The sequence below is a fragment of the Aspergillus melleus genome, assembly GCF_016097325.1.
Source record: "Aspergillus melleus strain CBS 546.65 chromosome Unknown contig6, whole genome shotgun sequence".
Classification (NCBI taxonomy): domain Eukaryota; kingdom Fungi; phylum Ascomycota; class Eurotiomycetes; order Eurotiales; family Aspergillaceae; genus Aspergillus; species Aspergillus melleus.
Genome location: NW_025763375.1, coordinates 2,872,821 through 2,898,275, shown reverse-complemented (window position 1 = coordinate 2,898,275; position 25,455 = coordinate 2,872,821). Strand labels below are relative to the sequence as shown.

The window sequence follows — 25,455 nt, the reverse complement described above, 5'->3', positions numbered from 1 at the left end:
CGGAGGCGGTGCACCAGGCATCAACCGACAAATGACAAATGACAGTTGCCAAATGGCGCGGTCCTCGAAGCATGAATGTCGAATGAAATCAACATCCCCAAGACCAGGGCATTTCCACGATGCGCCTTAGAAGTGGGTCGGGGTCCACCCTGACGAGCCTCGTTGGGTTTAACTGGCTGCCATTATTAGCTATGTTTAGCACATCAATCTAAAGATTTTCTTTCCATGGGTTGTTTCAGTCTTTCAGGCTTGTTGTTCTGTATGCTCCTTTTTCTCTCGCAGTATATCTATCTCTATTGCATATCCCTCGATCTCTCCCCTCTTCTCCTCTCTCTCTCTCTCTCCCTCTTAATCCCTCCTCCTTCAAAACAAAAACAAAATACCAAAGAAATGCCCCATATAGCCAACACCCCCGAATCCCTCCTCCCACGCACCGACTCCCTAGACCCATCCACAACATGCCGCGGAACAACCAACAACGGACGACCCTGTCGACGACCCCTGACCACCTCCCCAGATAGTCCACCACCGATCAAACTTGCCAAATCAGACCCCTCCGTGCTCTTCTGCTGGCAACACAAAGACCAAGCCGCGTCGATCGTCCAAGAAGCCGCCGCCGCCGCAGGAGTATCCGCAGATCCATCCTCGCAAACAAAACCCCGAACCAGTATCGACACGCTCATGGAACGACTCGGCGTGATGGACTTGAACGGGGATGGGAGCTCAAAACCGCATCGACGAAGGACACAGAAGAAAAAGAAGAAGACCCGACGCACGATATGTTGCTGTTTCGAGGTCATCGAGGAAGAAGATCTGCCTGTACCCGCGAGACCGGTTCAATCTCCATCGTCTCAACCCCAAATGACACAAGTATCCACACCACCAGTCGACCGTCACCGTCAAAAAGACCCGATCTTGAAATGGATCCCAGTGACATTATCCGATCAAACAAGCACGGTCCTGGCCAGCGAACTCGAGAAACCGATCTCCGATGCCGACGAGCCAGGATATATCTACATGTTCTGGATGACGCCGACAGACGGTACGAATAACAACGGCGAGACGACACGGTCCGGTGGACCAGGAGGGCCACCAACGCGGGAAATCGCATCATCGTTACTACCGCCGGAGTCCGGATCCAGTCGACACCAGAACCCGCGACGGATCAGCGAGGCGTTGCAGACGGCTCGGGAGATGAACAGCCTGACGAGTAACCCGACAGACACGAGTCCGGGGACGTTACGGTTGAAGATCGGACGCGCGAATAACGTGCAGCGACGGCTGAACGAGTGGTCGAGACAGTGCTCGCATGAACTCACGCTTATTCGGTACTACCCCTATACCCCCTCGACGCCGTCGCCGTCGCCGTCGCCGGCACGACACGGCGCAGGGGGGAGGCACGCGAGCCCCGGCGGACTGCAGGCGGGGCGAAAGGTACCGCATGTGCATCGCGTGGAGCGACTGATTCATCTGGAACTGGCGGATATCAAGGCACGAGACCTAGGCAAATGTCCGGACTGCGGCAAGGAGCACCGCGAGTGGTTCGAAGTGCCGGCGGACAAGGCATCTCTGAAACGGGTGGACGACTGCATACGGAGATGGGTGGAATGGGCCGAGACTCATTGAAAGGAGAAGGGCAAACATAAATTAGAGGCTCATCTATTTATCACATCTGAACAGTGGCTACAAGCAGATGCAACGGCCGACTCCAGTATAGGCAGGAACCCTCCCAGAAGGGCAGGAACGACCTCTGTATTTGTGTATCGTAAGACCTGGTATCCATACACAGCCCAGCCCGTCCCGTTCCGTAATCTATCACGTGTACAGAGGAGAGCGGCGCCGATTCCGGTGCAGCAAGAACGGAAGAAGAGCCGCGGCCAGGCCCACATTCTGTCACCTGCATTCAGTCACCGAAGCAGACGTGGCGGAAACCTTAAAAAATGGCCAATAAAACACCATCGGGTTAGTCACGGCCTCTGGCGAACTAACAAACTGGTACTAGTTCCGTGGGGTTTAGTTGTCTGCGCCCTATGGGAAACCTACTCTGTACTCTGGTGTTTCCACGACCCTGGAGCGCCGAGTGCCACCCCCTTATACTCCTCTAGGAAGGCGGGGTGGGAAGATGTGGGCAATGGGAAGGAAAAGCGAGGTCTGCTCACGTCCCACTCTTTTTGGGTGCACGGCTGATCGCATAGGTTGACCGCTTTAGGAATGGGGATCGAGGTTATCTCCTCCGAAGTCCAGACCCCGGGTGATTAGAAATGACGCATCAATGCTAAGTACTCAGGAGTGTTATCTGAAATGAGTTACACAGAACCTACTCGCAGGATTTCGATACTTGATGTCAAACGTACGGAGTAGCAATTGGAATCACAAGGTTCTTTCATGTGCTCATAGCTCATAATACAAAGTAGCCAAAGTATACGATCTCGGCCGGAATCCCAGACCAAAGGTATACATTATGCAATATATTAACACGAAAGACAAAAAAGCCTCTCTCTCGGCATGACACTATACCAACTTTTCTCTCAACGCCCGCCAGAAAGATGTATGGATGGAATGAAGACAGGAAAGAAGAAGTACAACGAAGAAAAGCAGACAAAACAGACGCAATCTACCATCCGCGCTTGGCCAGCTTATCGGCCTCCTGCATCTGCGAAACGTTGATACCAACCATGGCCTCACCCAGACCCTCACTGACCTCGGCGAGGACCTTGGGGTCCTTGTAGTGAGTGACGGCCTGGACGATGGCCTTGGCGCGCTGCTTCGCGTCGCCCGACTTGAAGATACCCGAGCCGACGAACACTCCGTCGCAGCCCAGCTGCATCATGAGAGCGGCGTCGGCGGGAGTGGCAACGCCACCGGCGGCGAAGTTGACCACGGGCAGACGTCCCTTCTCGGCGGTCTGGCGCAGCAACTCGTAGGGAGCACCCAGCTCGCGAGCAAAGGCGCGCAGCTCGGGCTCGGGGTCGGGAGAAGACTGGAGGATGGCGCGAGCGCGGGCAACTTCGGCGTTGACGGTGCGCATGTGCTTCACGGCCTCGACGACGTCTCCAGTACCAGCCTCACCCTTGGTGCGGATCATGGCAGCACCCTCGGAGATACGGCGGAGGGCCTCGCCCAGGTTGCGGCAGCCGCACACGAAGGGAGCCTTGAAGTTGTGCTTGGTGACGTGGTAGACGTCGTCGGCGGGGGTCAGGACTTCGGATTCGTCAATGTAGTCGATGCCAATGGCCTCAAGGATCTAAAAGACAAGAGATTGTCAGCTTCTCATATCAACGTGGAGTGGCAATTGAGACGTACCTGGCACTCGACGAAGTGGCCAATACGGGCCTTAGCCATCACGGGGATGGTAACGGACTTCATGATGTCCTTGATCATGCTGGGGTCAGACATGCGGGCCACGCCACCCTGAGCTCTGATATCGGCGGGGACACGCTCGAGGGCCATGACGGCGGCGGCACCGGCCTCCTCAGCAATGCGGGCCTGCAGGAAGGATGGTCGTCAGTATCGCAAGTCGTGCCGATCGTTTTTTCATCAATTGAGCGCATACCTGTTCCGCATTGACAACGTCCATGATCACGCCACCCTTCAACATCTGGGCCAAACCGGCCTTGACGGTAAAGTCATTGGAAGCACCGTTCTGCTGAGCAGCCATTGTGAAGAGTAATTGATTGAAGCGGGGTGCTCGTATGAGTCTAAGAAAGAGCGAAGAGAAGGGAAAGAACGGGGAGTATGTACAGAGAAGCAAGTGTGGGGGAGGAAGAGAGGGGCAGAGATTGAATTTAAAGGTTGCCCCGTGAGTCACGGACAGTCGGAATCCGATAAGATGGCAACAGGCAAACGCCTGCCTGAGGATTCCCCGCCGACTTTTCCCAGCGGTCGTTCCGCCCGCGGAGTGCGTGGCCAATCCGAGCGTCGGCGTCCCTCCCTTGCCCGCGCCTTGTGTCGCCGCTTTCCCGCGGATGGCCCCTCAGGCCGTCAGGCATTCAGGCACTCAGGCACCTGCCGTACGCTTGTATTGTCGGGTATCCGGTACCGTTCGGTATGGTCATGGTCCTTTCTTGCATATTTATCAGACTTGCTCTTCTTGCCGTCATTCAATCGCACGGTTGGCCTTCATAACTCTCTCGTAAAGCGTCATCACCTGCGCTGCAGGGAGTTCGCCTCCAGTCTTGCGCGCTGCTACGGCACGTTCCACAATGGCTGGGCAGTCCGGTTGTTGCATGGCCCATTTGGCCCCGTCCAACTTCGAAGAAAACTCGCCAGTCATGATAAATCGCCAGCCTCGACAAGCATTGAGAACGCTATTAGGCGAGTTGAGCTCGTTTGCTTGATGCCACTCGAGCGAATTCGCGATGGCTTCCAGTATATAGCGGCGGGGGATAGCGCCGAAAGCCTCGGTCGCAGCAGGGCCGTGCAGAGAGCGGCCAAGTTGGCGTCCCATGGCGATATCAAGCAGAAACCAGTGGCTTGCCTCGTTGGCGGGATCAAGGCTGACATGATCGGGCTGGTGAGGCCCCGTGTTCAGATTCAGTTCGAAGCGAGGGTGGCGGCTGGTCGGAGAGACAGAGCTTTGAGCATAGACTACAAACTCGAGTTTGGTAGCCGGACAGGGCAAGACGTCCTGGTTCAAGCGGCTTATGACGGCCTGCTTCTCGACGGTGTCAAGTGGATTCTTCACTACGGCCTGCACGTCCAGGTCGCTGAGGCCTGGCTCGTAGGCGTCATTACTCGCTGAACCGAATAGATACACTCCGACTAGCTGGTCTTTCAGGTGATCAATAAGACGCTTGACCACTTCCTCCAGGTAGGCTTCCACCTCTTCTGGCAGATGATTTTCCATTGTGGTCTACTCTGGTATTGCAAGCTAGGCCTTTGGATTTGGCAAGAGGACTTGGCTGGAGGGTGTAGTGAGTTGTACGGAATGTAAACAACATTTTGCCTACTCCGGATAGCCAGACATCTGACCGCCCCGTGACGTCATTACTACCTACCTCCGCATACGTCGAGCAAGCAACGACCAGCTTCATATCTCCCTGAACTTAACCCAATTACACCCACCACAGCCCTTGCACATCTCAAGCACATCAACTAACCTGCTACTATCACCAATCATTCTTCCACCCCAACACAATCTAAAATGACCCTCCTCATAACCCGCACATCCGCCATCCTCGGCGTCGGCCTCGGTCTCGGCCTCTCCCTATCTCCCTCCTCCCCATTCCGCTCCACCCCGATGCAATGCCAATACACAGCACCGTATCCGCGGACCACAGCGTCCGCCGAATCCGGCTGGGCCATTGACTCCCAGGACCCTCTCCTGCAGAAGCAAGGCACCACGGGCCCGGCCAGCGGCATCTTCACGGCGTCCAATATGCGTCAGGTCAGCTTGGGGAGCGTGCTGGGTCTCGTGGCGGGGGTTGGATTGCGGGCGTTTTCGAAGGCCCTAGTGGTGTTGTTGGGTATGGGTGTTGTTGTGGTTGAGGTATGTGATTTGACTGTAGTAGGATAGGTTCTTTGGGCGCGAGTTTGGCTAACTGATCTCGTATGCAGTGGGCCGCTGCGAAGGGGTACAATATTCTCCCCCTGCAGAAGATGCAGAAATATGTGAAGGGAGTGGATTTGCAGAAGGCAGTGTCCAAGCAGATTCCGTTCAAGTTGAGCTTCGGGGCGACGATGGCGCTGGCGGCGTTTGCGCAGTTTTGATTCATGGGTTTATACACTGGACTTGGATACTCTGACATTATCTGAAAGAGATGAGGTTTTGTATATAAGGACTGTACACCAGATCAAATGAAATATTACATCTTATATTCGGTAGCGACGGCTCGTAATGGACGGTTATATAGTCGGTAAGGTACACTGTTATACAAAGGGGTATCATCAAGTCATGCAATTGCACCAATCACGCCAACACGAGATCCTCTAGGATGCCCTCCATCTCTTCGCGCGACAGAGGCACCCCCAGAAGCTCCATTCCGCTCGTGTCCATCCGAGACGTAATCATCTGGTGGTCGTGGAATTCCTTCAGCAAAGTCCGGAACATCATCTCGGACGAGGCGATGAATTCCTCCGAAGCCTTCTGGTAAAGCATGCGGAAGTCAATGCCGGTCTCTTCGCGGCCTCCTCCTTGTCGTTCCTCGTCATGGCCGCCGTCGATCTCGTCGTCCGATTGGTGACCGTCGTCCATGATGGTCAGGAGCTCGGTCAAGAGCACGCGGTACAGGTTGCGTGCGTTCTCCGGCAAACTTTTTAGCACGAACTCGACACCTTCCTTGCCGCCGATGCGTCGGCCCTTGCGGCCTAGAAGACCGTGGACCTCCTCCACGACGTCGAACTCGCCGTCAAAGGACGCAAAGGTGGTGCAGTCGTGGAAGACGAAGTTGAACTGGTCCCGCAGACTGATATCCCACATCAACAAAAAGTTAGGGGTGTCGGCGGTCACTAGAAGGTTGATCTTCGGCGTCACGGCCAATCGCGCAAGGAGGGCTTGGTTGGCAGCTCGTCGGAAGGAAGGTGCATCGATGGAGTTGATGAGCACCGTAATCGGTTTGCGAGAGGGCTGCGACTTCAGGACGGACTGCAGTAGTTCCAAAACCTCCACTGGTTGAGATCCCATTTTGGAAGGGATGTCAGCCCCAAGAACCGCCGTCACAATCGTAGCGAATATCGATCGAATGGAGATGTTCGGCGTGTGACCGTTGACGATGACAATTGAGGGCGGATCGTCGCTGTATTTGTGGTGAACCCAATCGGCGAACCCCTGCACCAGCTCGCGCTTGCAGCCGTATCCATACAAACAGATATTGAAGCCCTGGTCGAACTCGAAGTTCCATTGCGGAAAAGACCGGCAATGCAGGTCGAACAAGAAAGACTTCTCCTTCTTGAAAGGGTCCACATAATGCGACAGCTTCTCGAAGTATTCCTCATGTGTCAGCAGCGGCACTTTGTTGAAATTGTTATTGGACGTCCGCGGGGGACCAGCGCGATTCTGGAAAAAGTAGCGCTCGTGAGCAGGCAGCTCTCCCTCCGGCGTAGGAGACCGCTTGTTCTTTGCGCCTTTCGGTCGACCTGCTCGGCGCTTCGGTGTCGCCGCCGTCTTCTTGCCATTCGGGGCTTCTGCGTCGGCCTCGACCGAGTCAACCACATCTCTGCCCCCTTCACCAGGTGTCTCCCGCGCGTCATTCTCCTCTTCTAGGATCTCCTCCGCTAAACGGTCTCCCCCGTCCCAAATGTCTTCCTCGTCCTGCTCGAGGAGCAGACGCGCGCTTTTCTTTTTCGCAGATCGGTCGGCATTCTTGACTCTCGACGGCGTCGGGGCAGCCTTCTCCTTCGTAGGAGTCGAAAAGAGAGCCTTTGCCTTAGACTTGTGCGTGGGTGTCTTGAGTCCGGATTCCTTCAACGTCGCCGGCGTCGACGTCGTCGCTTTCTTGGGGGTCGATTTCTGGGGCGTGGATTTCATCCGTTTCACCGGCGTCGACTCGACCGCATCCTCGTCATTCGCGTGTCCATTCGTGGCGCCATTGAGGTTTACCGTTCTCTGTCTCTTCGGCGTCGAGACAGGACGCTCGTCATCTGAATCTGGTTGCTTCCGTTTCATTTCAGTAAGTTATGCCTCGAACAGAGGGTCCGGTGAAAGGGTCGACACGCGCAGAGTGAGAAATACCATTCAGACACGACAGTCGCTCGTAATCGCTAGATTTGGAAAACAGGACGCAAGGGCGTAGACAGGGAGAGTGGCGGTGGAATGTTGATCTCTCGTGGCTTTGCTTTCTTTTGTTTAAACACGGCGTCTGGGCCGACAGTTTCTCCGAGTCCCGCGGTATCGGCGAGCGGTCGAGAGTGACACAGCGACTGCGGCATTTCCTCCTCACCACTCGACACCATTGGCAAATAAAGACTCGGCGGGTTTTGGGCTGTCAGGTTCTGCGCTGCTCTCTAGCGGGTGGTCTTGATCCTCCATAGAGTCTGAAAGGAAGACTGCATTGAGTCAGTCTCAATCCTTCGCTTCTGACTCATTTCCCCGGTTTACGATCTAGCTCAGGTACGGAGAACTATATCTATACCACCCATCAGTTCTCGACCTGGACTGCCACCTAGCTCTTTTTCTGATGCCGATTGGTCTAACGATTATCCTTGTCTAGCATACATCCTCTTCTAGCACATCCTCTTATGGCCTCCCCCGCCCAACCTGCAGCCATGGCTTCCTTCGCCAGGATGATGAAGGGCCAAGTGCGCAATTATTCCGCACCGCTGGACATGGCCATTCCTGCCGCCAAACAGAAATACATCCCCTCGTCCGGAACCTACCCCAAGGGATTTAGCGTCTCGGGAACCCATGTGGGCGTGAAAGCGTCGAACACCAAGTTCCCCGACTTGGCCCTCATCTCGTCCGAGACGCCGTGTTCGGCGGCGGCGGTGTTCACCACCAACAAGTTCCAGGCGGCCCCCGTCCAAGTGAGTCGGGATATCCTCAAGAACCGCCAGGGACAGGGGATTCAGTCCGTGGTGATCAACTCGGGCTGCGCCAATGCCGTCACCGGCAAAGGCGGCTTGGAAGATGCTGTGAGCATGGGCAGGACGGTAGACGAATGCAATGGTCTCCGCGAGCCCAGTACTCTTGTCATGAGCACCGGAGTCATTGGACAGCGGTACGTTCGCATCCACAATTGCACTCCATTCTGAAGTCAAACCCGACTGACACCTAGCTCTCTAGTCTTCCTATCTCCAAGATCCTCGACAAGATCCCCACCGGTCACGCCAACCTCTCCTCCACCCACGATGCCTGGCTCTCCACTGCCCGTGCCATCTGCACCACCGATACCTTCCCCAAGCTTCTGTCCCGCACCTTCACGCTCCCCTCCTCGCCCGGCCGCACTTACAGCCTCGCCGGCATGACCAAGGGAGCCGGTATGATCCACCCGAACATGGCCACCCTGCTGGGCGTTCTCTGCACCGACGCCCCCGTCGAACCGTCCGCCCTGCAGTCCCTTCTGAAGCACTCCATTTCGCGCTCCTTTAACTCGATCTCCATCGACGGCGACACCAGCACCAACGACACGATCGCCATCCTGGCCAACGGCGCCGCCGGCGGAGCCCCCATCAGCTCCTCCTCGTCGGACGACTACGCCGCCATGCAGGAGGTGCTGACCTCGTTCTCGCAGTCCCTGTCGCAGCTCGTCGTGCGTGACGGCGAAGGCGCCACCAAGTTCGTGACGGTGCGCGTGCAGAACTCGCCCGACTACGAGTCCGCCCGCCTCATCGCATCCACCATCGCTCGGTCCCCGCTCGTCAAGACGGCCCTGTACGGCAAAGATGCCAACTGGGGCCGCATCCTCTGTGCCATCGGATACACGCAGGGCGTCGCCCCCGGCACCGTTGTCCCCGAGCAGACCAGCGTCAGCTTCAAGCCCGTCGACGGCAGCCCCATCCTGAAGCTCCTGGTGAACGGCGAGCCCGAGCAGGTCGATGAGGAGCGCGCCAGCGTCATCCTCCAGGAAGAGGACCTCGAGATCGTGGTGGACCTGGGCGGCGGCGAGAAGGGCCAGCGGGGTCTGGGTGGTGAAGAGGCCGTGTACTGGTTCTGCGATTTCAGTCATGAATATGTGACGATCAATGGCGATTATCGCACTTAGGTGCCTTGCTTGCCTTGCTTTCGTAATTGAAATCAACAGCATAGCCTGTTGTATCAGCAAAGAGCCAAAACCAGATCATTTAATCTGCAGAGCAGGTTTCTCGGGAATCTTTCTACCACCACAACCATATAGATCAGTTAAATAGATATCTACCTACTCGTTCACCATGTACGTAATGAATTTTTCACATTAACTTTCCAACTGAAAAGACCAATATCACTAGTATCCAGCCCAACTCCAACCGATGCAAGGTATCTAAGATAATGAGTATTATTAACAAGCAATATAACATCACCATAAATCAGCATCTCCCTCCCCAACTGAAAATCCATTCATCACTGCGTTCCACTCAGGTAGGAACGGAATCTCAGACATTGAGAAATCCACCCCTGAGAAGATGTTCGGGTTGTTGCTCGCGTTGTCGGTGAGGAATGGTTGTTCTTCTTGGAAGGAGGGAAATTCTGGAGGATGAGCATGAGAGTGAAGAGGATGAGGATGTTGAAGAGGAGGTGGTGCAAAGGAAGAAGAGGAAGACATGGCTGCCGAGGGCGCTGCATCATGAGTTAGAACTGGCGGCGCATTTCTGGCATATGACGGGTTCTCGACGCGCGATTGCAGTGGTACATGTCCTTGCGGGTACATGTGACTGGCCTCGTGGCTCCCACCTCCATCGCCATCGCCATGATTATCAGTAGATGACGGCCTGGACTGGGACCGGGACCGGGACCTCGCGCGCCTCAACGACAAGGCCTGGGCACGAAGCAAGGTGAGACATTTCCAAATACTGCCCTGTCCCTGGGTCTGCTGCGTTTGCCCATGCCCAGAGTGTCCACCATTCGATGCCGACTGCGACGAGACGTCTCCATCCAGACTCATGGCAACCGGAAACACAGCATCGATCAACGCCCACGCCCTCTCGGCGTCTCCTCCGCTCGGACAAGAACACAGACACCGCAGCACGTACGCGAGCGCATACCACGGCGTATACGTCGTGAAGAGCCACCTGAAGCCATCGGAAAAAGAGATTTTCAAGAGAAGGGAGTTACTTTCCATGCTTTCGCAGGCGAGACGGAATGAGAGTCTGAATCCATCGGTATTGGGTGTATCGGTTGTATGAGCCTTCAGGTTCCCGTTCCCGTTCGCGTTCTGCATCTTCATCTGCATGCTGATCTCCTCGCGCAGTTGCAGCATGAATTCCATTTTCTTCCGCGCTGTGGTGAAATGCTGCATGGCGACGCGGGCGAGAGTATCTTGTCTTGGTCCTCCTCCTGTTGCTGGTGCATTGTGGCTAGATCTGAGTGGCAATGAGAGACCGTATTTCCGGATGATGAGCTGCGAACGATCGTGAATCAATTGCCGCTTTGCGGTGATGTCGGGCAAGGCGTCTGCGGAGAAAGGTTCCCGAGTCCCTAGAATAGGGTTGATGAGTTGGCAGGACTCGGTCTGGATCAGAAAGAAGGACATTTCGGTCCAGCCGATTGTTTCGGGGGGGAGTTGGGTCATGGTCGGGAAGAGCTGATGGTCGTCGATGTTCAGAGGGAGTCGCAGGGCGCGGTTAGGAGCGTCCAGCGTCAATTCGAAGCCTTGGTCTTCGGGGGCGCGGGAGTCGAGCACGCATAGATGCCACCAGAGACGGAGACGCATCTCGGTGTCGAATGGACTCAGCTGGAGGTCGGCGCCGTCGCGATGGAGTCCGAGTGACTGGGCGAGTCGGATGGCTAGACCGTTGAGGACCCATGCGCTGCGTCCGGCTTCATGGACTCGTAGACACGTCTGTACATAGAGCGTGGTTAGCTAGGCTCCAAAGCACATTTCCCAATCATACGGAAGTGATCCCACGTACTACAAAGATGGCCAGAGCTTGCAACGCCGTCATCTCCGGCTGATTCATCACGTCAGTTGCTATGAGAAGTCTATCCAATGCAGCCTTGTAGCGCTTCAGGAGCACCGGTCTCTCCTCCACCGGAAGCTCTGGTTCACCATGAAACCCTAGAGCCGTAATGGCGGCGAAATAGATCGCAAAGGTCAATGCCACCATGGACGATCCTGCCGACTTGGGGTCTAGAATCGTTGCTATCACCGCGGATTGAGTTGTCGGTATATGCAAGATCTTGAGAACGGGATCCACAGACTTCACATACACGGACCAGAGTCGCAGGGCGAGTTGTGGATCCGGATAGAACTCGAACACACCGGACGAGGTGCTCGCTGGGGGGCCTGGCTGGGCGACTAGCATGGGAGTACTTGCTGCTTGCAGTTGCGAGGACTCTCTTTCAGGGCCGGACGCAGGAGTCATTTTCATTCTTTCCTCCTACTTGTGCATTAAAAGGGCGATTTTAAGTCCAACAGGGAGTGAAGCGAGGAAACATGCAATTGCAAATCCGAGTAGAGAAAAGACTTACATCCTGAAGCAGATCCTTGATATTCGAATTATTCACATACTGCACCATCTGTCCATCATTCAACAACAGCTCCCAGGACATATGAGAGCGTTGAGCCGACGAAGGCTGATGATGGCTGACGGCATCCTGTCGTCCTTGATCATCAGAGTCACCGCTGGTCGCCACGCCAGGGCCTCTGTTCTCACAGAGATGCGCAAGAATAGATTCCACGCGCTCCAGGCGGTCGGCGATGCATTGCAAAGAGTCCCTCTTTCGCTCGTCGCTGGCCTTGCTCGGATAGACGCAGGTGCAGCCGGCCCTGGCGCAGTTCGTGCACGGTACGCCGCGGTCACAGCGGACTTTGCGGCGATGGCAGCCCAGACAGGACCGAGCGTCTGTTCTGCGGTTTCTAGTAGAATCCAAAGCAGGCTTTTGTATTTTGGGCATTTTGGATTTGAAGCATCGTCGATTTGGCAGGGTGATGAAGAAAGGAAATCCCCCGGTGAGGTCGAGGAGGATGACGGAGTGGTGCAGCCGAGATGTCCGCCGCCACTTTGTATATCTTCGGCGATCTCGGTCACTGACTCCGAGCACATCCTCACGTCGATGAATTCGTCAACGTTGATGTATTATTCTTCGGGCGTTGACCACCGCAGCTCCGAAGTCAAATCTGATAAGTCTTCGTATTTATATCGCCCATAATGTCGCTAAGCAAGGGATATCAAAATTCATGGCAATCGCTAGCCCAAAATGACCGAATCGCACTCTTCAGAACCAGAGGACATCTCAGATTCCCAGCAACAAACGCCCTCGCAGCCGGAATTCCGTGAAGGAGGATATGGCTGGGTCTGCGTGGCCTGCACATTTCTCATCAATGCGCATACATGGGGCATTAACGCGGTACGAACCCTCTCTTCACCCCCTAACCTCCATCCCCAATCTAACAACAAACCCCAGGCCTACGGAGTCTTCCTCTCCTACTACCTCTCCACCGACATATTCCCGGGCACCTCAGCCCTCGAATACGCCTTCGTCGGCGGCCTCAGCATCTCCTGCGCAATGTTCATCGCCCCACTAGCCACGCTCCTCAGCCAACGCATCTCGACACGCTTCGTGCTCAACCTCGGCGCAATCCTTGAAGCCGTGTCCCTCATCACGACCTCCTTCGTCAAGACAGACTGGCAGCTCTTCCTCTCGCAAGGCGCCTGCTTCGGCATCGGCATGGGCTTCTGCTTCTGCGGCTCCGTGGGCATCGCGTCGTATTGGTTTCGCAGGAAACGGAGCCTGGTGAACGGTATCGCGTCTGCGGGGTCAGGTATCGGGGGTCTTGTTTACTCGCTCGCGGTGGGGAAGATGATTCCCGAAATGGGGTTCCCCTGGGCGATGCGCGTGCTGGGCATCTTGGCTTTTGCGGTGAACGTGGTGTGTGGGAACTTAATGAGGATCCCGGCCTCATCTCGGACGTCTCCTACCACCACTGCCATTCCCTCGGAGGAGAAGCAGAAGAAGAAGAAGAAGAAAGAGAAGAAAGCCAGAACCCTACCCCATCTCCCACCCTTCCTCCTAAACCTCGACTACCACCTCCTCCTCGGCTGGGCATTCCTCAGCGGCCTGGGCTACGTGACGCTCCTATTCAGCATGTCCGCGTACACCGTCGCCATCGGACTCACGCAATCCCAAGGCAGTATAGCCAGCGCACTGCTCAGTCTCGGACAAGCATTGGGTCGACCAGCCGTAGGACTCGTCAGCGACAAGGCCGGGAGAATGCGCACGGCGTTCGGGGCGGCGCTGTTCTCGGGGATCCTGCCGCTGGTGGTCTGGATCTTCGCGGACGGGGTCGGAGTCACGTATTTTTTTGCGATCGCGGTGGGGTTGTTCGCGGGGACGTTTCTGGCCGCTGCGGCGCCGTTGGTGGCGGAGGTGGTGGGTATGCAGAGTCTAGGATCAGCGCTGGGGGTGTTTTGGTTCGTGTTGGGCCCGCCGACGGCTGTGGCGGAGGCCATTGCGGTGCAGTTGCGGGATGAGGATGGTCGGTCGAAGCCGTATCTGCGAGTGCAGCTGTTTGTGGGCTGTATGTATCTGGGGTCGGCGGGTTGTTTGGCGTGGTTAGGGCTGAGGATGCAGAAGAAGCAGGCAGCTACGGAGAAGTCGAATGTATAGATCAACTATGCTAGAATCATAATAGAAACTCAACCACCGACAATGAAATTAGAATTTTCGGGCCTTTTTTAGATAAGAAAAAATATGGTTACAAACCAGGTTGATGCTATGTACAGTTGTGGCCGCACTTTTCCCGACGGAAGACACGCCCGTCGGCCTCCCTTCAACTTATACTTCCCCATAATCTGCCAACATGCAAAGAGATCCGGCCACAACAGTGCACCACCCGGGATTGAACAGGTAAAAAGATGATAAACCAAAAACCCTCGTTCTTCTTACTCGTACGAACTCATCAAGAAGACAGAGAAGTCCCTGCTTAGTTGCCGGGAACCAGGCCCTTGAGACCTCCTCCGATGTCGCCTTCACGGGCGGCGATTTCAAAGTATCCGTATATAATACTGGATGCATTATTAGTATGACAATCTTGAAGCAACAGATCAGACAGATAACTTACGTCACGGCAAGGAGAATACCGGTACCGCTGCCCAGGGCACCGAGAAGGTCCGAGGCGACGGAGAGAGCACCGATGCAGGCACCACCGAAAGCGGCGGCGGTAGGAATGACACGCTTGAGCTCCTTGTACATGCTCTGCTCACGGTGACCGGCCATCACGAGTCCCTGGTCCTTGAGCTGCTTGGCAACGTCACGGGGAGCGGAGCCGGAGACCTCAATCCAGGTCTTGGAGAAGAGGGCGCAGGCCACCAGCATGAAGGTGATGTAGACGGCGGTGTGGATGGGGTCGAGGAGAGCCTCCTTGAAGTTAAGGGGAGGAGACATGTAGTAGGCGATACCCGAGGCCGCGTGCAGCTGGGCGGATCCCTCACGGGGCTCCCAGACTCCGAGAAGCTTGACAAGGATGTTGTCCGAGAAGCGCGAGTACAGCATCTGACTGATCAGGAAGATGTTGGAGCACAGAGCGGACTGCAGCATGATGGGCATGTTGGAGGTGTAGAAGAGACGGACGGGGTACGAGCCGCGCATTCCACGCTGGCGCGAGGACTTGACGGGGATCTCCACGCGGAAACCCTGCAGGTAGATGACGGCGGCGAAAACCAGGAGAGTGGCCAGCAGGTTCATGACGTTGGGGAGGTTCTGGCGGTAGAAGGCCTCACGTAGAGCACGCTGCTTGTCGGACCAGGTCAACAGAAGGTGGAAGAGAGCGATGATGGCACCCTCGAACTCGGGGCCACGACCGGTGTTGATGGTCGTGGGAGAGAACGCCTTCCAGACAATGGATTCACAAATGTTGGTGGCAATGAACAGGGAGATACCACTGCCCAGGCCGTATCCCTTCTGGAGCAGCTCGTCCAGCAGGATGACAACCAGACCGGCAACGACCAGCTGGACGATCAGCAGAACGCAGATACCAGCGCCAAGGTCGCTGGGCTGGCCGTAGAGACCAGTCAGGACGTAGACACAGGCCTGACCGAAGGAGAGGATAATAGCGAAGAGCTTCTGAGCAGTCTGGTAAAGCTCACGGTCGGTCTTGAGGTCCAGGTTGACGTCGATGAGGTGGGTACCAGCGAGGAGCTATCAGAGAAAACCTGTTAAGACAGATCCAGACGAGGCCGAAGCCAAAAAAAAAAGACACGTGCCAACCTACCTGGAAAACCATGCCGGAGGAGATGATGGGGGTGATCCCCAATTCCATCAGAGTACCCCGGTTACTGGCCAGCATCATACGCAGCCAGTACAGAGGATCCGAAGTGTCGGAGGAGACAATGCCGTACAGAGGCATCTGACTCATGACCAAGAAGATCAACAAGGTCAACTAGAGGTATCCATCAGTCTCGAGGTCCATCTTCTGCGACTCGACCGAAGCAACGTACCCCCGTCCACATCAACTTCTGGTTGAAGGGAACCTTGGTTTCCGGAGCTGCCACCTCCGGGAGGAGGGGCGTAAAGGGTTTAATCAGATCGAGGAATCGGACTAGATGCGGGAATCAGCATTTGTTGATCCATTGAGGCTATATTGAAGACGCTGTCGCGAAGATATTTTGCGACCGCGTGCAGAGGAACTCACGGCCGCTCATTGTGACTGTCCACAGCCCCAGCTGCAAGAATTAGGGGGGGAAGATTAAAAAAGGAAATAGGCTGGAAACAACAACCAGCTAAAGGAGCGAAGATGAAATCAAGAAGAAAAAAGAAGAGGGGGAAGAAAGAACAAGAGACGAAGAGAAGAACGGGATGGGGAGGAGGAGAAAGGGACGACGAGTTCGGGTGCGAATGAGTTGCTCAGTCAGAGAAGAGGGAAAGTCGCCTCGCTGGCCTTCCCAGCCGACGCTAACCCGTTGAGGCCACTTGGTCGCTTCCCCCCGTGACTTTCTCCGCTGAACGGCATAGGTGGTCTTCCAGTATACCAGGGAGGATGATAGAATTCCAGTTTTCTATGGAACAATTATTTAGTGATGCGGAATCATTGTCACTGTCTCGTATTTCTATATAGACTATCCTTCTAGGACTGAGGTATCACATTACAAAACTTCCAGTCGTCAAGCCAATCAAGATCAAGCAAAGTATGTCCTCATTATAAAACAAAAGAAATCGGGTCAACCACCTCTACGTAGACGGTATAGATGTTGTGTCATAATCGACGCAAATTTGTTTCAGGGATCAAGGTCACGGGCCGACCAAACAAAGACAGTCGTCGATGACCATCTCCAGCTCGCCCAGTCGGTCCTTGAGTCCCTTGTTCTCCTCTTTTAGAATCCCCATGACGCTCCAAGCTTCCGATGCTGGAACACCATGGCAGATCTGACACTTGGATGAATTGCCGGTCCACGAGCTGGCAATACCTGTGGAAGCCAAGCCTTTGAGTACGCGATCGTACGCCGACGGTCGCGGAGTGGAGGAAGGAGTCGATGCGGGGGCAGGCTTCAATTCTTTTTGACTCTGAACGGGGGTGGTGGTAGGGGTGGAGAGCGTGACTTGGGAAATATTGGGAGAAGGGGCGACGGTGGACGCAGGGGATTCGATGCCCTCGCGACGCGAGAACACGCTCTCAGATAGGCTCTCGTCGCCGGAGTCGAAGCCCGAGTCGCTGGTGAAGGTGGCGTTGCTGGCGCGTTTCAAACTCCGCTTGGGCGTCTGAAGGTCGCCGCCCAGATCGGAGCTCTCGTCGTCGCTAGATCGGATCAACATCACGCTCCGTCGACGCGCCTCGTCCTCTCGGCGTCGCATCTGTCGCTCCTGCTCCAGCTCCTCGGCCATGGCTTTCACGGCCTTCTCCTGCTGGAGCACCTTTTCGGCCATGCCGTCCAGTTGAACCTTGAGGTGTCCGACCCGCGTTCGGGTTTCCTCCAGTTCTTCTTGTTTTTCGTTCTTGTCGGCCAGCGCTTCGTGCAGAGCGAACGTCCGTTGTTTATAGGCCGCCTGCAGTCGTCTGATCACGCTGTCTGCATTGTTGCGCAGAGCAGCGAACGCCTCGTGGTCATCGAGACCGCTCGATGTGGGCGGGAACAGCGCCGCCGTGATGTCCATGTTCAGAAACTCATCTTCGGCGGGTTCGGGGAGGTCCGTTTTACTCTCCCCTTGGCGCTTCAACCCGAAAAAGGAGAACGGGTTCGAGGAGGTGACCTGCTTGAGAGGCGACGGGGCGGTCATGCGCTTCTGCGCCCGACTCGTAGGGACGGTAGGAGTGGTTGGGGAACTGTACATGTTTGCTGCTGTTTCCGACGATTCCTGATCTGTTGGAGGATGCACGACTCCCAGGCTGACGGGCTGTGACTTGCCCTGAAACCAACCCGATATCAATTTGGCGCCCTCCTCGAATTTCCTGCGGGGACCCTTCTCCGTCGACAAGCTCGAGGATTTGTCCAGATCCTCGAATGTTTTGGGCTGGTCTGCAAACAGCTGTCGGGCGGGCAGATGGGGCGTCTGGCGTCGAATGATCTCGGTATTGGCTCGTCGGTGAAAGGAGGGGTTTGGAAATGACGGCTTGTCTGGAGGTGGAGATAATGCATCCGAGCTCTGTACTAACAACGCTGCAGGGATGTCGCGGCGATCATCGCAAGGTTGATGACTGTCCTCGGGGTCCGGCGGCGGCGAGAGGATGGTCGACGAAGGTTTGAGATGCTCGATGGCCGGTGCGAGGGGAGTTGAAGGGTGATCAAGGTCTTGCAGCATTGTTGTCGGTTTGGTAAAGGGGGGTGGAGGTCGTGACGACACACGGGGAGGGAAAAGGGATGGATTGGAATGGTCGGATTGTAGGGATGGTGACCACTTGGGCAAGGACTGGAATGCCACGTCGAAAGGTCGTCCAATCCAAGAAGCCCACGGAGGATAGTTGGGTGGGAATTAGGAGAAAAGGAGGAATGGAATTGGGTCACTTCCTAATAGTTCGGCCCTTTCTGTTCCTCCCTTCTTGGTATTGTGGTTTTTCTTTTTTTTTCTTTTCTTTTGTCGGAGAGTTCCGATTCGGGGGGGCCGAGGGAGGTAGAGAATTGGTAAGACAACTGGATATTGATTGATTGACGGAAGGAGGGGGGAAAGTGGCGTATAATAGTTGGAGAGGAGAAGCTTAGGAAATGAGGCCGAGGAATAGTTGAGAACTTGAGATTAAGAAAGATTAAGAAGAGAATCTGGAATACTTTGGAGGAATCCAACGGCGCGACGGTAAATCAGGAGTAGCTCGACCGCACGTGCCCCTGACTGTACGGAGTATACTTTTGAAGTAGACAAGGGAACACGAGTTTGACACTCTGACACTTTTTGTCTTAGACACTTAGATGCACAGAACGATCAGATTAGCGAGAGGAAAAGAAGCCAGAACGATGTTTCGACTGCATGACAGACTCGAAATTCCGAAGGCTGGTCTACATATACGGGGCCTCTCCGTCAATCATCGCTCCGCAAAAAAGCGGTGGCTGAACAGGAACAGAACAACGGGAAAGCGTGAGGAAAGCAATGCTCCACCGTGACGAGGCGTCGCCCCAGTCTCTCCGGGGCAATTTATTCTTAGCAGATTTGCCTCATGGCCCAGCTCCGATCCATTTTGGATTGTCGTTCTGACTTCATGTGGTTGGGTTGACGACCGACGTCATTTATCGTGTCTTTTCAGCACCTGTTGGGACTGCCATCAGGAATCTGAAGTGATGATTCTCAGTATACTCTGTTACACCCGACGGTGACAGGATCAACGAAATCAGGGGCCGAATCCGTGGCTCTAGACCCTGCACAAGATGAAATCAACCCCGTTTCAACCCACTAATTAGCTCGGGGGTGATCCAGTCCTCCGGGAAATTACAGCAGTCATTGGCCCCGTGGCAGATAGAGGACAATCTGCTTAGATATCGAGTTGTCGTTGCTCCATAATAGATTGTCTTCATTGGCCGGTAAGACAGGGGTAGATGTCTGTCTATTCGAGGTGCTGAGTGCTGAGTGAGACAGTGAGACTGCATAACCCCTGGTTGGCAGCTGTCATATGCCTTGCCTTCCTGTTGTATGTCCGTTATGACGTCTGCTGGCTTTGCTGAATACACTTGCAACCTGCAGCTATGCACTTGTGCCGTCTATTCCATACAGAATTACAGATTCGGGATATTTCTGGCAGCTTGGACGGAGTAGCTGTCGTGATCAGTGTCTCTATTATTTATATACCCTATGATACTTCTGTCTACTTGTCTGCCGTCGAATTATAGCAAGGTATACTGCTTTGATTTCAAAAACTCGCATAGTCTCCAAATGGTTCACTTGCACTTCAGAAATATTGATCCTCCCGGGAGGTGAAGGTATCTGAGCAATATATATCCCAGGACTCTTGATAGCGCCGCAGGGTAAAGAAACAGATTATCAAGAAAACCTGAACACAAAAGCCCTTTCCTTAACAAGAAGGATAGACGTCCACTCATTAATGCACAGTAATTCCTCTTCTCAACTGAGCTTTATCCATCGCAAGATCTATAGAATTATGTAATATACAAATGAGGCGGTGAACGGAGTTTCGACACAGGATTATTCTGCCGCCCGCGCAGAGCATCAACTGCGTCAAGTGCCAAGAAGCCCTGGTATCATTCACCGGTGCCAAAGCGACCGTGGGTTCTGAACACAGCATCCCACGCATCTCAATGATTGCACTTGCTTAGAGCCTGAGCTCAGAAATCATCCCGAGCTGCCCTCCGATCTCCATTCGCCCACTATGGCGCCCTCGGCCACCGACGATTTGAAGTTCCTGTCCAATGCTCTCGCGACGCCAGAGCAACTATCGAGCTCCTCGTCCTCCATCGACGGCGTCTCTCCCGACCTAGAAGCTTCCATTCGATTTGCCGGTACCCAGCTGACGCAAGCCGCGGGAGTTCTGCTGCGATTGTCGCAAGATATCATCGCCCAGGCCGTCGTAACTTTTACTCGCTTCTGGATCGGTCCTGAAGGAGGCAGTTTGCGCATCTACTCGGCGAAGGTATTTGATATTGGAGCTTCTGAACAGCCAGGAAAAACAACCGCTAACCGCCTATTTCCCTGCCACAGGATGTATCCGCCGCGGCGCTCTACATGACCGCAAAACTATCCTTTCAACCCACCTCTCCTCGCTCCGTTTTGAACGTCTACACCTTCCTCCTCTCCAAAGATGCCTCGCCGCTATGGTTCATCAATCCGGCGGGCTCGCCCGAGAAACCCGCCCCGGAGACCTACTGCCTCTCCGAAGGCGGCTACCAAAGCCAGCGACTGACTCTGATGCGCATCGAATCGATCATCCTGCGTACATTGGGCTTTGACACGCACGTTGCCCTCCCTCACACCATCGCCCTGACGTATCTTCAAACCCTGGGTGTTTCGTCGACGGCCGTTGCGCGACGGGTATTCGAGCACCTGAACGCGTCGCTGTTCTCGCCGCAGCTGGTGTACGTGACGCATCAGCCTAACGCGCTCGCCGTGTCGTCCATCTATCTCGCCGCGAGGGAGGAAGGAGTCAAACTGGTGGACGATGAGTGGTGGGAGGTCTTCGACGTGGACCGCGAAGAGCTCGGGTTTCTGGTCGTGGCGATGCGCAGTATGGAGGGGTTTGCGCGGGCCGAGAAGGAGAAGTGGGCGTCCAAGACGGTTCCCATGACTGTGGACGATGTGGAAGCAGAGATTGAGAGGAGAAGGATGATGGAAGAGGGAGAGTGAGGATGGGCATTTCTTGCACTTTCTTAGGCCCGAGCGCCTACTGCTGCTCAAGGTGCCTCAAGAGCCTTCTACCATGCTTGCTTGACACGAGCTGGAGCTGGATGTCACTCGATCACGGGTGGTGCCAATGCCAACCAACCCGACCCAACTATGTAATCCTGATTTTGGAAGTGGAGCATATTGCACTGCTAGTGAAGGGGTCGCTCCAAGCGTCTGTCTTCCAGCAAGCAACAGCCTACCTACAAACCAACAGGAGTGCATGGCCAGACCACTGTATATACATATTTAGCTTCCTACCTGTACATACCTACTATACAAGGGACGATATCGTCGAATCAAACCAACTTTAAAAACAAACCATTTATACAACTATGTCATAACTTGTATAATCCATAAGACCAGTCACCTCAGCCACAAAACATGACCGGAGCATGACTCAGAGAATCAGGGGACCTTCCGGGAGTTGAAGGAGTTGAAGTAAGTCTCCGCCACATGATGTAGTGACCCCGCGTGCCCCAGGCAGAGACCGTCACCGCCCCCTCAACTGATAAGGGCCGTTGATCATCGTCTCCCTTTCTTCCTCCAGTTCAACCATCCCACTTTAACATACGATCACTATCTTACTCATATTCATGATTCACTCTACGAAAGGAAACACACACTGCGATAATCATACACAGAGAGAGGGCCAAACATGAACATCCTCCACTCCACACTCTCCACCTGGCGCGACCGCCTCGCCCCAGTCTCCCGAACCTCAACGTTCCGCAACACAGGACAAATCACACCCGAAGAGTTCGTCCTGGCCGGCGACTACCTCGTCTACAAGTTCCCGTCATGGGCGTGGGCCGACGCCTCCTCGCCCGCCAAACGTGTATCCTATCTCCCCGAGGGGAAGCAGTTCCTGGTGACGCGCGGGGTCCCCTGCCACCGACGGCTCAATGATAACTTCGCGGGGGATGCGGGCCACGATGACGAGATCGTCCGGGACATGTTGTCGGGCGGGGCCGGGGAGGATGATGACGATGGGTGGTTGAGGACCGGGGGCGGCGGGGACGCAGCCCATCGGGACCGGGAGACTCGGATTCGCGATGTGCGGACCGTTGATGAGGCGGGGAATATGGGCGAGAAGGAGGAGGAAGAGGAAGAGGAGATTCCCGATATGGAGGATGATGATGACGATGAGGAGGCGATTATTCGTGAGCCGGTGGGAGGGTCGGGGATGACGCAGTAAGCTCCCTTCTCCTTAAGGACTTATGGTGCCGATTATCTATTGGATGGAAACTAACATGGGAGGAACTTGATAGACCAACCCGCACTTACAACCTCTACATCACATACTCCAACTTCTACCGGACCCCTCGACTCTACCTCTCCGGGTACCTGTCTCCGTCGGAACCCCTCCCCCCACCGCTCATGATGGAGGACATCGTCGGCGACTACAAAGACAAGACGGTGACGCTGGAAGACTTCCCGTGGTTCGACGGCAACGTCAAGATGGCCACCGTTCACCCCTGTCGGCACGCCTCGGTCATGAAAACCCTTCTCGACCGCGCCGACGCAGCGCTCAAGATCCGCTCCGAGAAGCTGAAGCAGGCGCAAGCGAACTCGAGTTCCTCCTCGACAGCCCCCGCCCCGGCTGCTGGAAGTGGCCTCGAAGGTCTGGTCGACGACGTCCAGGGTCTGTCTTTGACTGAACAGCAGCAGCAGCAGCAGCAGAGCGGCGCCGGCGGCGACGAATGGGAAGTTCTGCAGCACGACGAGGAAGACCAGGTGGCTATCCGGGTGGACCAGTATCTGGTTGTTTTTCTGAAATTCATCGCGAGTGTGACGCCTGGTATTGAGCATGATTATACCATGGGTGTATAGGGTGCATGATCTTTGTTTTCAAGCCCCATCCATATACATACCCATAGCCAGGCAGCCAGTCCATGCGTCAGCGTTTAATAGTGATTTTACTTTTTGGGTCTCTCGCTTGTTCATTACTAGTTTTTTTCTTTCCAAGGCGCAAATGATATAGTAGGTAGGTAGGTAGGTAATTTTCTCATGATAGCATGACACAACATGATATGAAGAACATCATTATAACATTTTCTTTTCCCTAGTACTTCCGTATTAGTTTCTATATCCTTGAGATATGCAACTTCCCGCATTTACTTCCTATATTTCAAATCTCTCTTGATCTACACGTAATATCACCATGCGTGACTTACCTGTAGAAAATGCAGATATCGGTATGACTTCTAACTAAACCAAAAAGCTCATCTGGCCGATGGTTAGTCCTTGCAGCGACCGAATATGTCAACATTAAACTGCATACAGTACATATCCCAGGACCATAAACAAACCGTATAATCTACACATCTCCGTGCAAGAAAAAAAGCCCCTAAGCAAATCAGATGACGGAAAAGCAGTATATAAAAAGACGAAGTAATATTTATTTATACCATATACTAGACAACTATTAGATGAACATGTAACCGATCTGCAAGGAAGAACTATGTAGGAAAGATATATGAGCGATAACCAGACAAAGACCAAATAGACAAAGGAAAAGACAAGAGAATAAGGGAAAGAGAAATATAAAATAAGTAGGTAAATGGTGATGATAAGATAAGTGATAACACCAAGGAGACCTGCACAAGAAGTGAATAGGATAAGACAGAGGGTAAGAAAGAAAGGAAAAGAAAAGGGCAGTGAAAAGGGGGAAATGTTGATAATAATAACAGATATAGAAGATACAAGGGGGCAGAAGGGGTAGGGAGGTAGTAGGTAGGGTAAATGAACAGATGGAGAGGATTAAAGGAAATATCGAATCAGTCAAATAGGATTAAAAGGGGACTAGACGGTAGTATAGCAAACCATTTCAGTCAGATGCCAGATCAAAATGAGAGAGTGATAGAAAGTCAGTTTTGGAACCGATGAAGAGAGCTTCAAGAAGCGCACTGGCATGTATTGGCATGCTCAAGCTCGGGCTGGGGTTCCGGTTCCGGTTCTTGTGCTTGTTCTACCGGAGACGCAGCCACAGGTTCTTGTTCCAGTTGCTCTGGCTGTTCGGGCTGCTCCGGCTCCTGCTCCTGCTCCTGTTCAGATTCCGGCTGCGGTTGAGCTTCAGGACCAGGAGCAGGCTCAGGGGCGGGGCATGCTTCGACGACGACGACCTCAGGCTCCGGTTCAGGCTGGGGTTCAGGTTCCGCCGGGGTCTCATGGACAGGAGGCTCGGGCTGGGGCTCGGGCTCTTCAGGTTGGGGCTCAGGTTCGGGCTCCGGGGTAGGCTCAGGTTCAGGTTGGGGCTCAGGAGTCGGCTCAGGTTCGGGGGTAGACTCGGGCTCGGGAGTCGGTTCAGAAGATGGGCTAGGAGGAGGAGACTCCGGCTCTTCAGGTGTATGCGGGGGAGTCGGCGGCGCAGGTGTAGGAGTTGGCTCAGGCTCAGGCTCAGGCTCTGGCTCAGGTTGAGGTTCAGGCTCCGGCTCAGGTTCACTCTCTTCATAATGCGAACTAAAAAAGTTCCCAAAGTTGACACTCGGACCATCCGGGATACCAATCGAAGTATCCGAATTCGCGGTAGTATCAGACGTCATATCCGAGTCACCACGGTTCTTATTCTCATTGTAACTGTTGGAGCTGGAGCTGCCGGTATGGAAGCCCGGGCCGTCGGGGATGGAAAAGTCCCAGTTGAAGCCCTCTTGGGAGTTACTGTTGAATTGTCTGGGGAGGAGGGCGTGGTTCTATAGATGGGGTTAGCTAGTTTCTTTGTTGTGGGGAGGACCAATGAGAAGGAGAGGATTGGTTACCTTGGAGATGGGGACTGAAAGAACTGAGGTAGGAGTGGCAGTTAAGAGGAGGCACAAGAGTGCCGAGATGCTTCTCGTGGAGGGCATTTTGTGCATGGAGGTAGGAACCTGATGCTTCAAAGGAAAGTGGTTTGTCGATTCTGACTGAATGAGTGATGTTCACTTAAAGATTGAGAGAATGTATGATAAGAATGAGTGACTCTATAGCCAAAGGAATGAAGGATGGATGAGGTCTGAATGCTAGAAGGAATGACAGAGCTCAAAGCCCTTTTATAATTGCCCGGTCGTCTCTGTCATCATAGACAGGGCCATACGCCCTGTAAAGGGCTCTAGGCCCTGTATACAGCTCCATAGGGATCTCATGCAAGGCCACGA

The 25,455-nt window shown here is 54.4% G+C and overlaps 16 protein-coding genes across 16 annotated transcripts; 7 read left to right on the top strand and 9 right to left on the bottom strand.

Annotated features, from left to right (window-relative positions):
- Positions 1–390: 390 nt before the first annotated feature.
- Positions 391–1,626, top strand: LDX57_010768 (uncharacterized protein; the record flags this gene model as incomplete). The annotated part of the gene is made up of 1 exon (XM_046092514.1): positions 391–1,626. The coding sequence occupies one exon, from the start codon at positions 391–393 to the stop codon at positions 1,624–1,626; it is 1,236 nt and encodes a 411-aa protein (XP_045948492.1).
- Positions 1,627–2,614: 988 nt separating this feature from the next.
- SNZ1_2 (pyridoxal 5'-phosphate synthase subunit PdxS) lies at positions 2,615–3,450 on the bottom strand (the record flags this gene model as incomplete). Its single annotated transcript, XM_046092513.1, has 2 exons — positions 2,615–3,244; positions 3,304–3,450. 2 exons carry the CDS (start codon positions 3,448–3,450, stop codon positions 2,615–2,617), a joined length of 777 nt encoding a protein of 258 aa, XP_045948491.1.
- Positions 3,451–3,472: 22 nt separating this feature from the next.
- On the bottom strand, positions 3,473–3,658 carry SNZ1_1 (Pyridoxal 5'-phosphate synthase subunit snz1; the record flags this gene model as incomplete). The annotated part of the gene is made up of 1 exon (XM_046092512.1): positions 3,473–3,658. The coding sequence occupies one exon, from the start codon at positions 3,656–3,658 to the stop codon at positions 3,473–3,475; it is 186 nt and encodes a 61-aa protein (XP_045948490.1).
- Positions 3,659–4,096: 438 nt separating this feature from the next.
- Positions 4,097–4,846, bottom strand: LDX57_010765 (uncharacterized protein; the record flags this gene model as incomplete). Its single annotated transcript, XM_046092511.1, has 1 exon — positions 4,097–4,846. The coding sequence occupies one exon, from the start codon at positions 4,844–4,846 to the stop codon at positions 4,097–4,099; it is 750 nt and encodes a 249-aa protein (XP_045948489.1).
- Positions 4,847–5,143: 297 nt separating this feature from the next.
- LDX57_010764 (uncharacterized protein) lies at positions 5,144–5,709 on the top strand (the record flags this gene model as incomplete). Its single annotated transcript, XM_046092510.1, has 2 exons — positions 5,144–5,488; positions 5,557–5,709. 2 exons carry the CDS (start codon positions 5,144–5,146, stop codon positions 5,707–5,709), a joined length of 498 nt encoding a protein of 165 aa, XP_045948488.1.
- Positions 5,710–5,908: 199 nt separating this feature from the next.
- Positions 5,909–7,672, bottom strand: ORC2 (origin recognition complex subunit 2; the record flags this gene model as incomplete). The annotated part of the gene is made up of 2 exons (XM_046092509.1): positions 5,909–7,591; positions 7,670–7,672. 2 exons carry the CDS (start codon positions 7,670–7,672, stop codon positions 5,909–5,911), a joined length of 1,686 nt encoding a protein of 561 aa, XP_045948487.1.
- A 503-nt stretch (positions 7,673–8,175) lies between these two features.
- ECM42 (bifunctional ornithine acetyltransferase/N-acetylglutamate synthase) lies at positions 8,176–9,638 on the top strand (the record flags this gene model as incomplete). The annotated part of the gene is made up of 2 exons (XM_046092508.1): positions 8,176–8,654; positions 8,720–9,638. The coding sequence occupies 2 exons, from the start codon at positions 8,176–8,178 to the stop codon at positions 9,636–9,638; spliced, it is 1,398 nt and encodes a 465-aa protein (XP_045948486.1).
- A 291-nt stretch (positions 9,639–9,929) lies between these two features.
- On the bottom strand, positions 9,930–11,940 carry LDX57_010761 (fungal specific transcription factor domain-containing protein; the record flags this gene model as incomplete). Its single annotated transcript, XM_046092507.1, has 2 exons — positions 9,930–11,411; positions 11,482–11,940. 2 exons carry the CDS (start codon positions 11,938–11,940, stop codon positions 9,930–9,932), a joined length of 1,941 nt encoding a protein of 646 aa, XP_045948485.1.
- Positions 11,941–11,974: 34 nt separating this feature from the next.
- Positions 11,975–12,466, bottom strand: LDX57_010760 (Zn(II)2Cys6 transcription factor domain-containing protein; the record flags this gene model as incomplete). The annotated part of the gene is made up of 1 exon (XM_046092506.1): positions 11,975–12,466. One exon carries the CDS (start codon positions 12,464–12,466, stop codon positions 11,975–11,977), a length of 492 nt encoding a protein of 163 aa, XP_045948484.1.
- Positions 12,467–12,769: 303 nt separating this feature from the next.
- Positions 12,770–14,179, top strand: LDX57_010759 (uncharacterized protein; the record flags this gene model as incomplete). Its single annotated transcript, XM_046092505.1, has 2 exons — positions 12,770–12,919; positions 12,977–14,179. 2 exons carry the CDS (start codon positions 12,770–12,772, stop codon positions 14,177–14,179), a joined length of 1,353 nt encoding a protein of 450 aa, XP_045948483.1.
- On the bottom strand, positions 14,119–16,400 carry SEC61 (translocon subunit SEC61). The gene is made up of 5 exons (XM_046092504.1): positions 16,203–16,400; positions 16,009–16,109; positions 15,783–15,950; positions 14,634–15,709; positions 14,119–14,577 (listed from the first exon to the last, which is right to left on the bottom strand). The coding sequence occupies exons 1-5, from the start codon at positions 16,210–16,212 to the stop codon at positions 14,496–14,498; spliced, it is 1,437 nt and encodes a 478-aa protein (XP_045948482.1). The 5' UTR covers positions 16,213–16,400; the 3' UTR covers positions 14,119–14,495.
- A 398-nt stretch (positions 16,401–16,798) lies between these two features.
- LDX57_010757 (uncharacterized protein) lies at positions 16,799–18,304 on the bottom strand (the record flags this gene model as incomplete). Its single annotated transcript, XM_046092503.1, has 1 exon — positions 16,799–18,304. The coding sequence occupies one exon, from the start codon at positions 18,302–18,304 to the stop codon at positions 16,799–16,801; it is 1,506 nt and encodes a 501-aa protein (XP_045948481.1).
- Positions 18,305–20,315: 2,011 nt separating this feature from the next.
- LDX57_010756 (putative cyclin) lies at positions 20,316–21,286 on the top strand (the record flags this gene model as incomplete). Its single annotated transcript, XM_046092502.1, has 2 exons — positions 20,316–20,576; positions 20,645–21,286. 2 exons carry the CDS (start codon positions 20,316–20,318, stop codon positions 21,284–21,286), a joined length of 903 nt encoding a protein of 300 aa, XP_045948480.1.
- Positions 21,287–21,980: 694 nt separating this feature from the next.
- ATG3_2 (E2-like enzyme) lies at positions 21,981–22,520 on the top strand (the record flags this gene model as incomplete). The annotated part of the gene is made up of 1 exon (XM_046092501.1): positions 21,981–22,520. The coding sequence occupies one exon, from the start codon at positions 21,981–21,983 to the stop codon at positions 22,518–22,520; it is 540 nt and encodes a 179-aa protein (XP_045948479.1).
- Positions 22,521–22,702: 182 nt separating this feature from the next.
- On the top strand, positions 22,703–23,379 carry ATG3_1 (ATG3/ATG10 family protein; the record flags this gene model as incomplete). Its single annotated transcript, XM_046092500.1, has 1 exon — positions 22,703–23,379. One exon carries the CDS (start codon positions 22,703–22,705, stop codon positions 23,153–23,155), a length of 453 nt encoding a protein of 150 aa, XP_045948478.1. The 3' UTR covers positions 23,156–23,379.
- An 840-nt stretch (positions 23,380–24,219) lies between these two features.
- Positions 24,220–25,167, bottom strand: LDX57_010753 (putative cell wall protein; the record flags this gene model as incomplete). Its single annotated transcript, XM_046092499.1, has 2 exons — positions 24,220–25,014; positions 25,081–25,167. The coding sequence occupies 2 exons, from the start codon at positions 25,165–25,167 to the stop codon at positions 24,220–24,222; spliced, it is 882 nt and encodes a 293-aa protein (XP_045948477.1).
- Positions 25,168–25,455: the final 288 nt, after the last annotated feature.